Raw genomic sequence first — 12,586 nt, 5'->3', positions numbered from 1 at the left:
TCATTTTAACACAAATTTTTGTATGTTTATTTATGTTAGCCTATTACATCAAAATAATTTTGCTAAATCACAATGCTTTTTGACATCATCTTATTTCCAGGTGTAGGGTTTTTTTTTTTTCTTTTACATATATGTTTGATATTTTTTGCCTCATGACAAGTTTTTGGTGAAAAATTTGCAGTAGGAAGTTAACATTGTTGAACAAAAATATTTGCATCAGGCAAGATATGCTCATGAACATAGGCATCGAAATAGCGTGGGCCGGGTGGGCGACGCCCACCCTGCCGTGAAACGAGGGTGGGCAAAATATGTTTCGCCCACCCTTTTTTCATGAGACTTATGAAGTGTTCGTTACAATTATTTCTGTTTTTCTTAAACGCTGGATTATCCAACCAACTGCAGCGCAACTTCTTGTTTTACGTTATGTCTCTCGCTAAGTATTCGACAGGACAAAGCAATTCCGCAACAACGCTGCGTGGAAAAAAAGGGGTACTCACTGTTGTTGTTATGGCAACTGCCACAGCTAATAATTCCGGCAATTCCTGGTGAGAGAAAGCCACGTTTGATCTTTTCTCCGAATGGTCTCACTTTCGTTACGTCACAATCAAACTTCAGTTCCCGGTCAGCGTAAGGGAATGTGAATATGACATCATAATGAACATGACAATAAAATAACCGATACAAACTAAAGACATACATACTGAAACAATCGCTTTTACAAATCAAAATGCGGCAAATCCGAAGGCGCCACTTTAAAGATAACAGATCACGAGTCACGTGCTTTTTAGGTCGCAAAGGAAAACATAAAAGAAGTTTGTTTAGTTTAGCAGCGCTCATAAGATCGCAAGGCGCAAGAAAGAGAACATCCAGCCTATTAAAGCTTAATTGCTGCAGCGACGCAAACGCAATCTTTGTGAGAAAGCCTAACCACACTCTTCGAAATTACCGTCTGCAATTGCCGAGGTGATTGTAAGGACCACAAGATTACAAGAAAAAAACTAATTTTCTTAGACTACACCAGACTAGGATGTTGATTCAATCTTACTATTGCTGGATGCTTTATTTGGGTTACTTCCTGCTTCGCCGGCGCTTAGACACGTGCCCAGCTGGGAGAATCTTTTATAGAAATATCACCCTATTTGCATTGATTTAACTCCAGTAGACGTCAAATTATTGTAAGCATCTACTCCTTGTTGCGCCTCGCTTTCCGTTATCTCGTCCAGCTGATACAGCATCTGATGATAGATACCGATTCTGACTAGTTCATCAAACAGACTTTGTGTTGCTCGCAGTGTCCCAATTGTGCCGAAATTATGTTGGCATATAAGCTTACGTAAATCGAGGCAATCTTCTCGCAAGGAGCTCTTGATATGTTACCTGTACCTGATTGAGCAATTAACGTTATTTTATGATAATTCAACGTCGCTAGATGTCGAATTAATGTAAAACAAACGTAAATTTTTTATTGGTCATTGTTACGCAATATAACCCGCCGAGAAAATTAAATCGATTTGTGCTGACTCGAACGTTGAATCAACCCAAAGTTAACTTACTTTCCCCCTTCCCGTGAGTTTTTTAACGTGAATTACCGTAACAGCGTGCGTATCGCGTTGCTCGCTTTATCACTACTTTTGGTATTATTACATCACAACAAATCAAACAATGCGTTCGTGATAGACTACTCTAGTATATTTTTCGCATCTCGTTTTACATGTTTCAGTACAATCTTTTCCTACTAAGTGTTCACAGCAATTGCCGAGGCAATTTCAACTTTTGCCGTTTGGCCTCGGCCCTCGGCAACGTTTTTGCCGAAGTAAAAATATGCTAATTTTGAAGACTGAACCATTGCGAATTTGCAAACATATACAAAACACATTCAGTGAAATCTGTTTGAAAACTCTCGCCCACCCAGAATTCCTCTTTTCTAAGAAAAAATCGATGCCTATGCTCATGAATGATGAAATTTGTGCAAAGTTGGCCATGAATAAATGTCCTAATCCCACATTTTATTGTGTTTTCAAACGTATCATTTAATTACATTGATTGATATTTTGTTGATCTAAAGTACTGTATAAATCTGTATGATACTAGCTATGCTATTGGGGTATAAATATTATGAATTTGTAAGTTTGACATTAAAGCTACTCGCTTTATGCAAGAAAGATTCTGTGTTGGTTACCATTGTGTTATTCCTAATGAATATTGCCAGTACCTAAAAGTACCGGTACCGGCGGTACTTCTCAATAAGTTGTCTTCAACAATACTTTAAGTTTTTCCATCAAAGTCTTTTATTTCAAAATTGCCATGGAACAATTGCTTGTCTAATAGAAATTGGTGTTTTTCAGAAAATTAAACCAACTAGGTTGTAAGTAATAACGTTATCATAGTTAGTTGTTAAGCTAACTGTGTTGTCCATTATGAGTGAGCACAAACCAAAACTGGTTGTGTTTGATTTGGATTATACCTTGTGGCCATTTTGGGTTGACACTCATGTTACACCGCCATTTAGGAAAGAGAGCAGTGGAAAAGTGTTTGATAAACATGGATCTGAAGTCAAACTATACCCTGAATCCTTGGCCATTTTAAAGAAACTTAAAACTGAGAACTATAAAATGGCCGCTGCTTCAAGAACGTCATGCACAAATGAAGCTGAATCACTATTGAACTTATTTGATTTAAACAAATATTTTTGTTGGAAACAAATTTATCCTGGATGTAAAACCACTCACTTTGGTCATTTTCACAATGAGTCTAATATAGCTTATGAGAACATGTTGTTTTTTGATGATGAAGAAAGAAATATTCGAGATTTATCCAAAATTGGAGTCACATGCATGTTAGTTAAAAATGGAATGGATTGGAGTACATTGCATAAAGGAATGGAATTATTTAAAGGAAAAAAGTTTTCCAAATGACTTGTATATAATAGAGATGATGGTATGGAGAATGACTTTTACAGAAAAATAAAAGCAATTTACTGTCATCATATGCATTTTCAAAAAATAAATATTAAATTGATGAGAAAATATGCTATATCTCATCTGTCACTTGCACCAATGGCATAATGTATATATATCATGTTCTGTAAATTGAGTCTTCTAAGTATATATATTATTAATTGAAATTATAAACACATTTTGTTAGGCAGTCTTATTTTTGATATTGCAATATTTTTTACACGTTTGTTTATGAATATGGCCGCAATCTGACTGGATGTCTTTTAGGGCTCTTTGCTATTTGTCCTAAAATGATTTCAGGTGAAAACATATTTTGATATTTCCAACAATCTGTATTGTTTATTCTCATGCTCTTCAGGTAATAGATTTTTACTCTGTAGTGATCTTCTGTTAGGTCTATTTATACACGACAACAGTTAAGCAACAATTCGTTAATCTAAAGTTAATAACAAAACATAGCCTACTCTCTTCGAAGACTTAAGAAGTTAAAAAATGTACAGTAGGATACTGTTGAACGAGGTTTTCTTTTATGACCAAAAGTATTTTCCCTTATCATAAACTTCATAAAATTGCCCATGATTGCACTGCTCCAGTAGCCCTGATACCATCTTTCCATTAGCTGGATGCCATGATGAAATCTCTCACCATGTTTTTCGCTAAAGTCCCAAAAGCTTCTTGAACTAAATCAAAATGAAAGTATAGAAATTTAAGTTTGAATGACATGCGACATCCCATGTTTTGGTAACTTGTAATCAGCGTCTTCACTATATCTTAGTACGGTAATTTGGATCTTAATTGTTTCCTAAAAAAATATTAACCACACCTTGAAAAGCTTGCCATGCCTTCCTTTCTATTTCAGACATTTATTCCTCCATGGATCTTGACGTCAACATAGTCGTTACTTGGGGGCCAGGGCCAACAAATATTCTTTCCTTGAGTAGGCCTACCTCAATTTTTGAAACGTTAATTGATTCCTTGAAAAAACTTTTTTCAAATCTAAAGCTTTAACAAATTGCTTTACTAGACGTAATTTTATATGCAGAGTCGGAATAAAACTTTTTCCAGGCTTACAACCGGCTCATTGATGGAATTGTACTTTTTGGCGTTAGTAAGTTAGTAGCAACGCAAGCTACCGTTATTTTGTAAACACAAAACTCTTTGCGTTTAAAAATGATCTTAAAACTGGTAAAGTTTCACTGAGAAACAAGTGCAATGGGTGGTTGCATACTTCGTTAAGTTGGTGCTGTTTTTCCATTGACCTTGCGATACTTCACAATATTTATCATACAGAAGCAACAGTCGGTATGATGGTTTTGTGGATCTTTTAAAATTCTTGTAAATGACAATTAGCTGTTTATTTGGCTTCAAAATATGAGTGCTTTTTCTTATACCGTAGTTTATAATCAGATGTTTTGAATTCTGTGCTAAAGTTTGTAGTGTTAAAGTTTTTATGCAAATAAATTTTCATTGCCAATATACCAAATTCTTCCTTCTTCCAGAGCAGTTAAAATGCATTTTAAATTGGAAAATTTTGAAAAATGTAACGTTAAAACTTAGACAAAACAAATGACCGAGTTTAACCTAAAAATGGATTAGATGTTTTTAACGAACTGAACATCTTATGACAACATTTAGTTAACTATGAAATCTGGTTGCTAACTAAAACCAAAATGTGTCTTAGGCAATGTTTGACACTGTACTATTAATCAGTATTGGATTGGTATGTAGCAAATGCAAGTTTTGACTACGCATTTTTGTCCTGAGAATTTATGAAACCTTGCAATGAAGATTGCGATTGCTGATCATACTTATATGTGCAGCATATTTCTTGTAAGCATATCTTATTTTAACTGAATTTTAAATTTAATATGGACTTTAACCCCAGTGAGCATCAGCACTTGCGTTATAATCCGCTAAAGGATGAGTGGGTTCTTGTGTCCCCACACCGCCTCAAGCGGCCATGGGCAGGACAAGTCGAAAAGCCATCAGAAGAAGAGATCCCTGCATTTGATCCCCGAAATCCTCTTTGCCCTGGAAGCACCAGATCAAACGGGATTAAAAATGATGCCTATAAAGAGACATTTGTTTTTGATAATGATTTTCCTGCTCTTCAAAAAGATGCTCCATGTCCACCTCCATCGGAGGATCCACTGTTCCAGATGGCTCCTGCGTCGGGTCAATGCAAAGTGATGTGCTTTCATCCTCTTTCTAACGTAACATTACCTTTGATGTCCGTTGAAGAAATTGAAACTGTGATTAGGAAATGGATAGAAATTGTACAAGAATTGCAAACTGTACATCGTTGGATACAAATATTTGAAAACAAAGGTGCAACGATGGGATGTTCGAATCCTCATCCCCATTGCCAGATTTGGGCGAGTTCGTTTATTCCCAACGAAGCTGCTGTTTCTGATAGAAATCAAAAGAAGTATTTTTCAACCTACGGAAGACCCATGCTTGTGGATTACGCCACCAGAGAAGCTAAATCTGGAGATCGCACAGTTGTTGAAAACAAACATTGGATAGCAGTTGTTCCTTACTGGGCGACGTGGCCATATCAGACAATGCTTCTTCCAAAAAGGCACGTACAGCGTCTTCCTGACCTAAACGAGGAGGAGCAACGTACTCTTGCTGAAATAATGAAAGAACTTTTAACAAGATACGATAATTTATTTCAAGTGTCTTTTCCCTATTCAATGGGATGGCACGGAGCCCCTACTGGACAAGATCTGACATCGAATACAGATCACTGGCAGCTCCATGCTCATTATTATCCACCTTTACTTCGCTCGGCAACGGTTCGGAAGTTTATGGTTGGATATGAGATGCTTGGTCTTCCCCAGAGAGATTTGACTGCTGAACAGGCTGCTGAGAAGCTAAGAAATGTATCAAGCGTTCACTATAAGCATGCCGATCAGTAGCACTACCTATTTAATACACTATTTAAGCGCGTCTTGTAATGTATTTCCCCTATTCGTTTTAGAATCAATTTTCTTTAAAGATTTAGTCGAATCATGCTAATGTAGTTGAAATTATGAAATACAGGGTGTCCTAAAAAGATTAGTACCCATGAAAATTTCAATTGTGACTTTGATTGAAAAGCTATTTATTTCAAATTACAACCACACATTATTCAGTTTATGGAAGACCATTGACCGGAGTTTAGCTCTTTCTCTCAATTTTTAGTCAGTTTATGGCTTTCCCAAGATGTGTTCCAAATGTGAAAAAATCGAATAAAACATGGGTATCTTTTTGGGTCACCCTGTATTTTTGGTTTTGTTGAGAGAAGTTTTTAACTTAAGTTTAGTGTTCACTTTGTCTTCTACCTGCAAGTTTACCAGTTACATTGAAGTAGTTCTTATTCAAGATGCTTTGGTTTTATTTAATCCTAAATTACATTATCTTATTACTGCTAAAAAAACAGTTAACATACACAAGTTAAGCTGAACAAAGATTTTGACTATTTTTGTTGATTTGGTCTGTGACTGCATTTCATTTGTTGTTATTCCTTTGGGCCAACCGCGTCCGGAGTAAAACTTAGTTATGCCGCCAAAACAACAAATTCTCAACAGTTTGTGCTATGTCATCACATCTAACGCTTTAGCATGTTAACGTGAGAGGTTGATACTCCCTTATGGATAGGATGTTTGTAATTTTGGAAAATTTGCTAAAACTCCTACGATTTTCAAAAGTACTTGAGACCACAAACTCTTGAAAAACGGACTTCAAATTGCAAGCACTTTCATTAAACAAACTAGGAAAAAGTAGTCGGAAAAAAAGCCATCTGCAAATTTCTCACTGAATTCGTTTGTGGTCGGTGTGACGATAAATTTGAATAGCAGTTTTCTTCAGAAATTTATGTGTCTGTGGCGGACGTCGAATAAGTTAGTCTTTAACTTAAATTTTAACTTAAATTTGAGTACAAAAAGTGAAAATGGCTCAGCCTCGAAAAAAATTGAGATTCATGATTTCTATATGTTCAATTTGGTTTCACTGTGATACATTCTGGAGAAGAAAAGCCGCAGTGCGTGCTATGCTTTAAAGTTTTAGCAAGTTCTGCTCTAAAATCTAGCAAGCTGAAAAAACATTTGGTAACACATCATCCAGATTATCAAAACAAAGATGCAGATTTTTTTAAACGGCAAGCTAATAGTTTAGTTAGGTCAAGATTTGATAGCACTAGTGATCAATTTATAAAATGCTATATTTATCCTGTTTTTTATTACAACTCTGAAACCTGGAATATTTCAACAAAAATGGCAGAAAAGATTAATGCTTTTGAAATGTGGTGCTTCCGTAGAATGCAACGCATTTCATGGCTGGCAAAGAAAATAAATAAAGAAATTCTACACCAAGTGAACCAAACCAGAACTTTGTTAAAAAGCATGAAAACCAGACAATATAAATTTCTCGGCCATGTAATAAGAAAGCAAAAACTGGAGCATCTCTCTTTAACTGGTAAAATTTTTGGAAAGCGGGCACCTGGCGGACAAAGACAAACACATCTGGAACAATTTAACGACAAAACAGAAAAAATCATTCATGCAACATGTAATAGGAACATTTGGTCTAATTATTCATCTGAGGCCGTCGATGCCTGGTTCAGGCAAGGCAATTGAAGAAGAAGAAGTGATCAATGGAAGAAAAATACTGCAGGGTTAAGGGCCTCCTACGAATTTGCAAGAAAAATAGCTATCGCTAAAAAGCCTCACACCATCGGAGAACAACAGATCTTGCCATGTTGCCAAATTATTGCATCAAACATTTTGATAAAATCTGAAGCTCAAAAGATGAAGCAAGTGTCTCTGTCAAACGACACTGTGAGTAAAAGAATATCTGAGCCATCGAAAAACATTTTGTCGCAGGTGGTGTCAAAGATACAGAAGTCAATGTCACATTGATAGCCCACCTAGCTCAAAACATGTTGGATGCAATGCATAATATCAAGATCATATTGAACCAAACGGAACCTAACATAGAACTGATAACATCCAAGCAGGTGCACCCATTTTATTAGCGTGTGTATTTTTAATTGCATGTAACAAATAAATTATTATTTACCGTTTTTGCGTAAATTTGCTTTAATTTCTTGGAGGACCGTAAGTCGTTGAAATAATCGCAAGGGGACCGTTCAATAATTTTTTTGAAAAAGTTTGAGAACCACTGCTCTAGCTGAAATGATTGCAGCAACATCCCGAGCACATCGGCGGTGGGAATGATGCGAGAAGGACTACCGATTGCAAGAATGCGCTCAAATTATTAGTTAGCTTTCCAAATTCCTAAGAAGCACAAGGGAACACAATAATGTCGCAGGAGCTAAGTCTTAACTTATTATTTCTGCAACGAAACAATAATGACATAAGATCAATAACAAACTATTTTTTGCCTCAGGCACAAAAATGGTTGCAGGCTAGAAAGCATATGTTAAATTAATGTGCTGCCCGCGGTTTCACCCAGTTAGGCTATTTATATTTGGCCCTTCTGTAATAAAAGTTGCACACCCCTGTCCTAAAGTGTGAAGGTTTACAGTAAATTTGTTTCCACAGCTCCATGTAAAGTGAATAGCCGAGTACCTAGATATCTGTCAACAGTAGCCTACATCATCGTAGATTTGTAGCCTTGACAAGCTACAATCGGGATGGTCGCAGATGACTGTAAAAACTTAGCGTGATGCGATTGGATTGGTGGTTTCAGAAACGTCATATTGCATTGAGTACTGGAGTCTAAGTGGCGGCAAACACAGTGCTGCTGAAAAAAAAGGGGCTCAGTAGGCTACCAATAAGATTTTAGGTGCCCCTCATGGCAGCATGAAACAAACATTAAAAAAAACGTGTAAGCTAGCCAATCTCTCAAAAATGCCAATAAAGTTATCGAAGAAACCAGTTATGATGTGAACGCACTATAGAAACACGCGGTAGCCGGTAGGCTACTTTATTTAGGACCCTGAACCCCTTAGAACAGTGGTTTCCAACCTTTTTTTATTTTGCCGACCCTTTTAATCGATATTCAAATCTAAATTCCCCTACTAACCAGTGACGTAGCAACAGAATATACCCCCCTTGGATTTTCGCACGAAATGCGCATTAACAACGTCGTAAAAGCTGATTAAAATTCTACATAACAGAAAAATTAAAGCGGTGTTTGTTTAATTTTATTGAAGGTTTAAAATTCAGTAGGCCTACGTCTAGCTTTCATTGAAGCAAATTCAGAAATTAAATCGTCAAAAGATAATGTCTCGACTAAATCACTTTCAATGGACAATATTGCTAGCGCAGACAGCCTGCTTTCTCCCATAACTTAGTCGATCTCAAGTAGCCTACCGGTAAGGCTTCAAAAGATTAAAAAAGTTCTTTCACAGCTTGCGGTAAAAACAGCAACGGTAGCCACTTTAACAAGTCGAAATTCTGCCACTGAAATTGACTACAATGCAAGCGCCAACCAATCAGAAAGTGTTATAAGAGGCTACCGTCCAATTGTGACCCTTCTAGCACTCACCCAGAGAGTTAATGCTTGTTTTGAACTTTATTTGGTAATTACAGAAGAAAAAGAGCAATAGCAGTGGTGAGAATCGAACACGCGTCAATGAAATTATTACTTTCTATCCCTAACCCTAACCCCTAAGCCAACCAGCTGACAAAAAATCAATCACTTAATTTGCTTTCTATGATCTTCTTTTCGCCATTTTTTACGTCACTTAAACCGTAGCTTATGATTGGTTGATGGTTTCATTCTAGTCAATTTCAGTGGCAGAATTTCGACTTGTTAAAGTGGCTACCAACAGCAACAGTGAGATCACACATGAAGATGGAGGAATCCCGTCTATCCGCTACGGACAGATGGTAAAGGTGGCAGCTGACTCGATGACCTCTTTAGGATGACCCTTCCTGTCTCCTCGCGAAAGTGAAATAAAATGAAAACTAATCTAAACTTAGCCTAACTATCAAAGCTAAATTGACTGAACAACGTTATAGCTTACAAGTTACAACCGACATTCTATTATGACTTCAACAGCATGAGTATGGTTGGTTGGTTTGAATCTTTATCCTCGGGGCTCGGACTGAAAAAGCCTCGATAGGCTAGATTTATTCCTGGAAGTTTCGCACACTCTAGGCTCTTGGCGCAGGTCCGGTTACCGAGATTGACAGAGTGAAGTTTCCGATTGCTGAAGTGTTGTTGCCAGGGAATTATTCCATTCACTATTTGCCACTGAATGGAGAGCAGTCCTGAAATGCGTTGCTCAAGCGCACACCCCGAGAGTTGAACCAGCGCCGCGTGATTTTGAGCCGGGCGCGTAATCACTGAGCTAACGGGGCGAGTAGGCTATCAGTTGATTAGCACAATGACTTCGTGAAAGAAGAAGCTTCTGAATCACGCGGCGCTGGTTCGACTCTCCGGGTGTGCGGCTGTGCGCTTGAGCAACGCATTCTAAGGACTGCTCTCCATTCAGCGACACTTAATGGATGGAATAATTCCCTGGCAACAACACTTCAACAATCGGAAATTTCACTCTGTCAATCTCGGTAACCGGACCTGCGTCAAGACTTAAGAGCCTCTACAAGTATGGCTTTGTCAGTCCGAGGATAAAGATTCAAAAACCAAACCAAAAAGGATTGAAAAGATTAGGTTTGTGTATTAATTTGCAGATCATGTGAGCCACGGACGCAAGTTTAGTACTGTACAAAATGTGCATTTTTCTGCTTTAATATCCTTTTCATAACATACGATTTTTTTGATGAAATCTTATTCAAATTCGTTTTTTCACACAAAATCTGTTGGATGTTGGATATGTTTATCCCAAGTTCAAAAAATAAACAAATTGAACAGACTTTTTAAGATAAAAAAAGGATACATATCACTGCACACATTGTTCACTAGGTGGGATTACAGATTACAGACAAAGTTTTTGTTTGCACTTACCTGTTGGCGCAAGGTCTGTGTGGGGTTGGAATCAGCATAGCCTACTGCTTCATGTTCATTAGTTAGGCTACCGTGGCTACGTCTTTTTGAGTGCTCGGCCAAACAACTAGTGGTGACTGGTGAATTGAATTTTGGATTAGTTTGGTTAGCACTAGTGTTATGGCACTTTTCAAACCTCTATTAGGCCTACTACTACAGTATGTTATGAAAAGTACGGTATTGTTTTCCCATTGTGATCATTATAAGTAGGCAGTGGCTATTTGACCGGCGCCGGTCTTTGAATCTGAAACACTATTTGAACGGTCATGACGTCACGTCACTATATAGGCATTTTTTTCTTTTTCTCTTTCAAAGCAAAAGACGAGAAGAGTGCCTATATAAGTTCTAAATTCGGCAGTTATGTTGAACTGATTCGGTGGAGCGTAGAATAAGTCTCCGGCTGGTGCTCCAGAGGGAATGAGTTTGATAATTTTCTGTTCGTCATTACATTTTTGCGTCGTTCGGCAAGCACGGTCACATCCTCTTATGACGAACGGAAAATTATCCAGAGAAATTCTTTAATTCAAGAAAATTAAAAAACTTTAACCTAATTACTCATATTTGAAAAGACATAAAAAAATTGGGCTGTAGACTACTCAGTACTCAAATTAAAAATTGACCACAAAAATGCAGAAGCCTAACAATTGAGTCACTTAGGGTCAAAATTTAGTAAAAAAAAAATGGCTTCCGCGTAGTATCGAACTCATTCCCTCTGGAGCACTAGCCCGATGCGTATCCTACACGCCACAGAATCAGTTGAACATAGGTGTTGAATTTAGAACTTATATAGGCACTCTTCTCGTCTTTTGTTTTGAAAGAGAAAAAGAAAAAAATGCCTATATAGTGACGTCATGACCGGTCAAATAGTGTTTCCGATTCAAAGACCGGCGCCGGTCAAATAGCCACTGCCTACTTATAAGTAAGTCAACTGAACTGAGTTTACTAGTAGCATACGGTATGTTTTGACTCTTTAGTACTTGGAGTGTCCGTGATGGTGATGTCATGTCAAATCAGACATTATGTCAAACCAAATAAACCCAAAGGTAAAACTTCAATGCTACCGTCATGTTAATATCATGGTTAAAACTTAGTTAATATACCCATGATTACTTTTGATATGACATCAAATATGTTTGCACTTAACTATGTATGTAATGTTAAAAAGCACTTCTGTTGAAAGCAACCCTGCAGAATTACGTTAAATATAAATATAGAGGAGTGCTTTTATAGGGATTGTTAACCATGACCTGTTAACCTACCCTTACTGTACACTGTATATAACGTATGTAGCTATAAAGCAATATGGTAGGCTTACAACTTATATTTGATTTAGGCTAAAAGTAGTTTTGCACTGGATTTTTCACATATCAATCATGTGTTTACATGCTTTACAATAATTTAGGTTTGCAATGACTGTCTAATGGCTTGATGAGGTTTAAAAGTGGCGGTAGCCTATCAAAGATATTTTTCCGTATCAGCTCTGAAACTAAAGAGTGATTTGATTTGGTACATTTCATGTCTGTCATTAATAGTTCTGGACTTTTCAAAATGGAGTTAAACAAAGATTATGATATATCCACAGGCAACAGGCATAAAGAGTAAGCCTGATATGTTTTGAAATGAGTTTGGTTGCTTTCAATTGATTTTATCCAAAACCGGTAATAATGAAAAAT

General features: G+C 37.1%; 2 protein-coding genes across 2 annotated transcripts; both read left to right on the top strand.

The window, feature by feature from the left end:
• The first annotated feature begins 2,349 nt into the window (after positions 1 to 2,349).
• Positions 2,350 to 4,433, top strand: LOC145783310 (magnesium-dependent phosphatase 1-like). The gene has a single exon (XM_082595153.1). It carries the CDS (start codon positions 2,418 to 2,420, stop codon positions 2,913 to 2,915), a length of 498 nt encoding a protein of 165 aa, XP_082451279.1. The 5' UTR covers positions 2,350 to 2,417; the 3' UTR covers positions 2,916 to 4,433.
• Positions 4,434 to 4,556: 123 nt separating this feature from the next.
• On the top strand, positions 4,557 to 6,874 carry LOC145783308 (galactose-1-phosphate uridylyltransferase-like). The gene has a single exon (XM_082595152.1). The coding sequence runs from the start codon at positions 4,826 to 4,828 to the stop codon at positions 5,876 to 5,878; it is 1,053 nt and encodes a 350-aa protein (XP_082451278.1). The 5' UTR covers positions 4,557 to 4,825; the 3' UTR covers positions 5,879 to 6,874.
• Positions 6,875 to 12,586: the final 5,712 nt, after the last annotated feature.

This window comes from Aplidium turbinatum, chromosome 14 (genome assembly GCF_918807975.1).
Source record: "Aplidium turbinatum chromosome 14, kaAplTurb1.1, whole genome shotgun sequence".
Lineage (NCBI taxonomy): Eukaryota > Metazoa > Chordata > Ascidiacea > Aplousobranchia > Polyclinidae > Aplidium > Aplidium turbinatum.
This window is presented reverse-complemented; position numbering and strand designations above follow the sequence as displayed.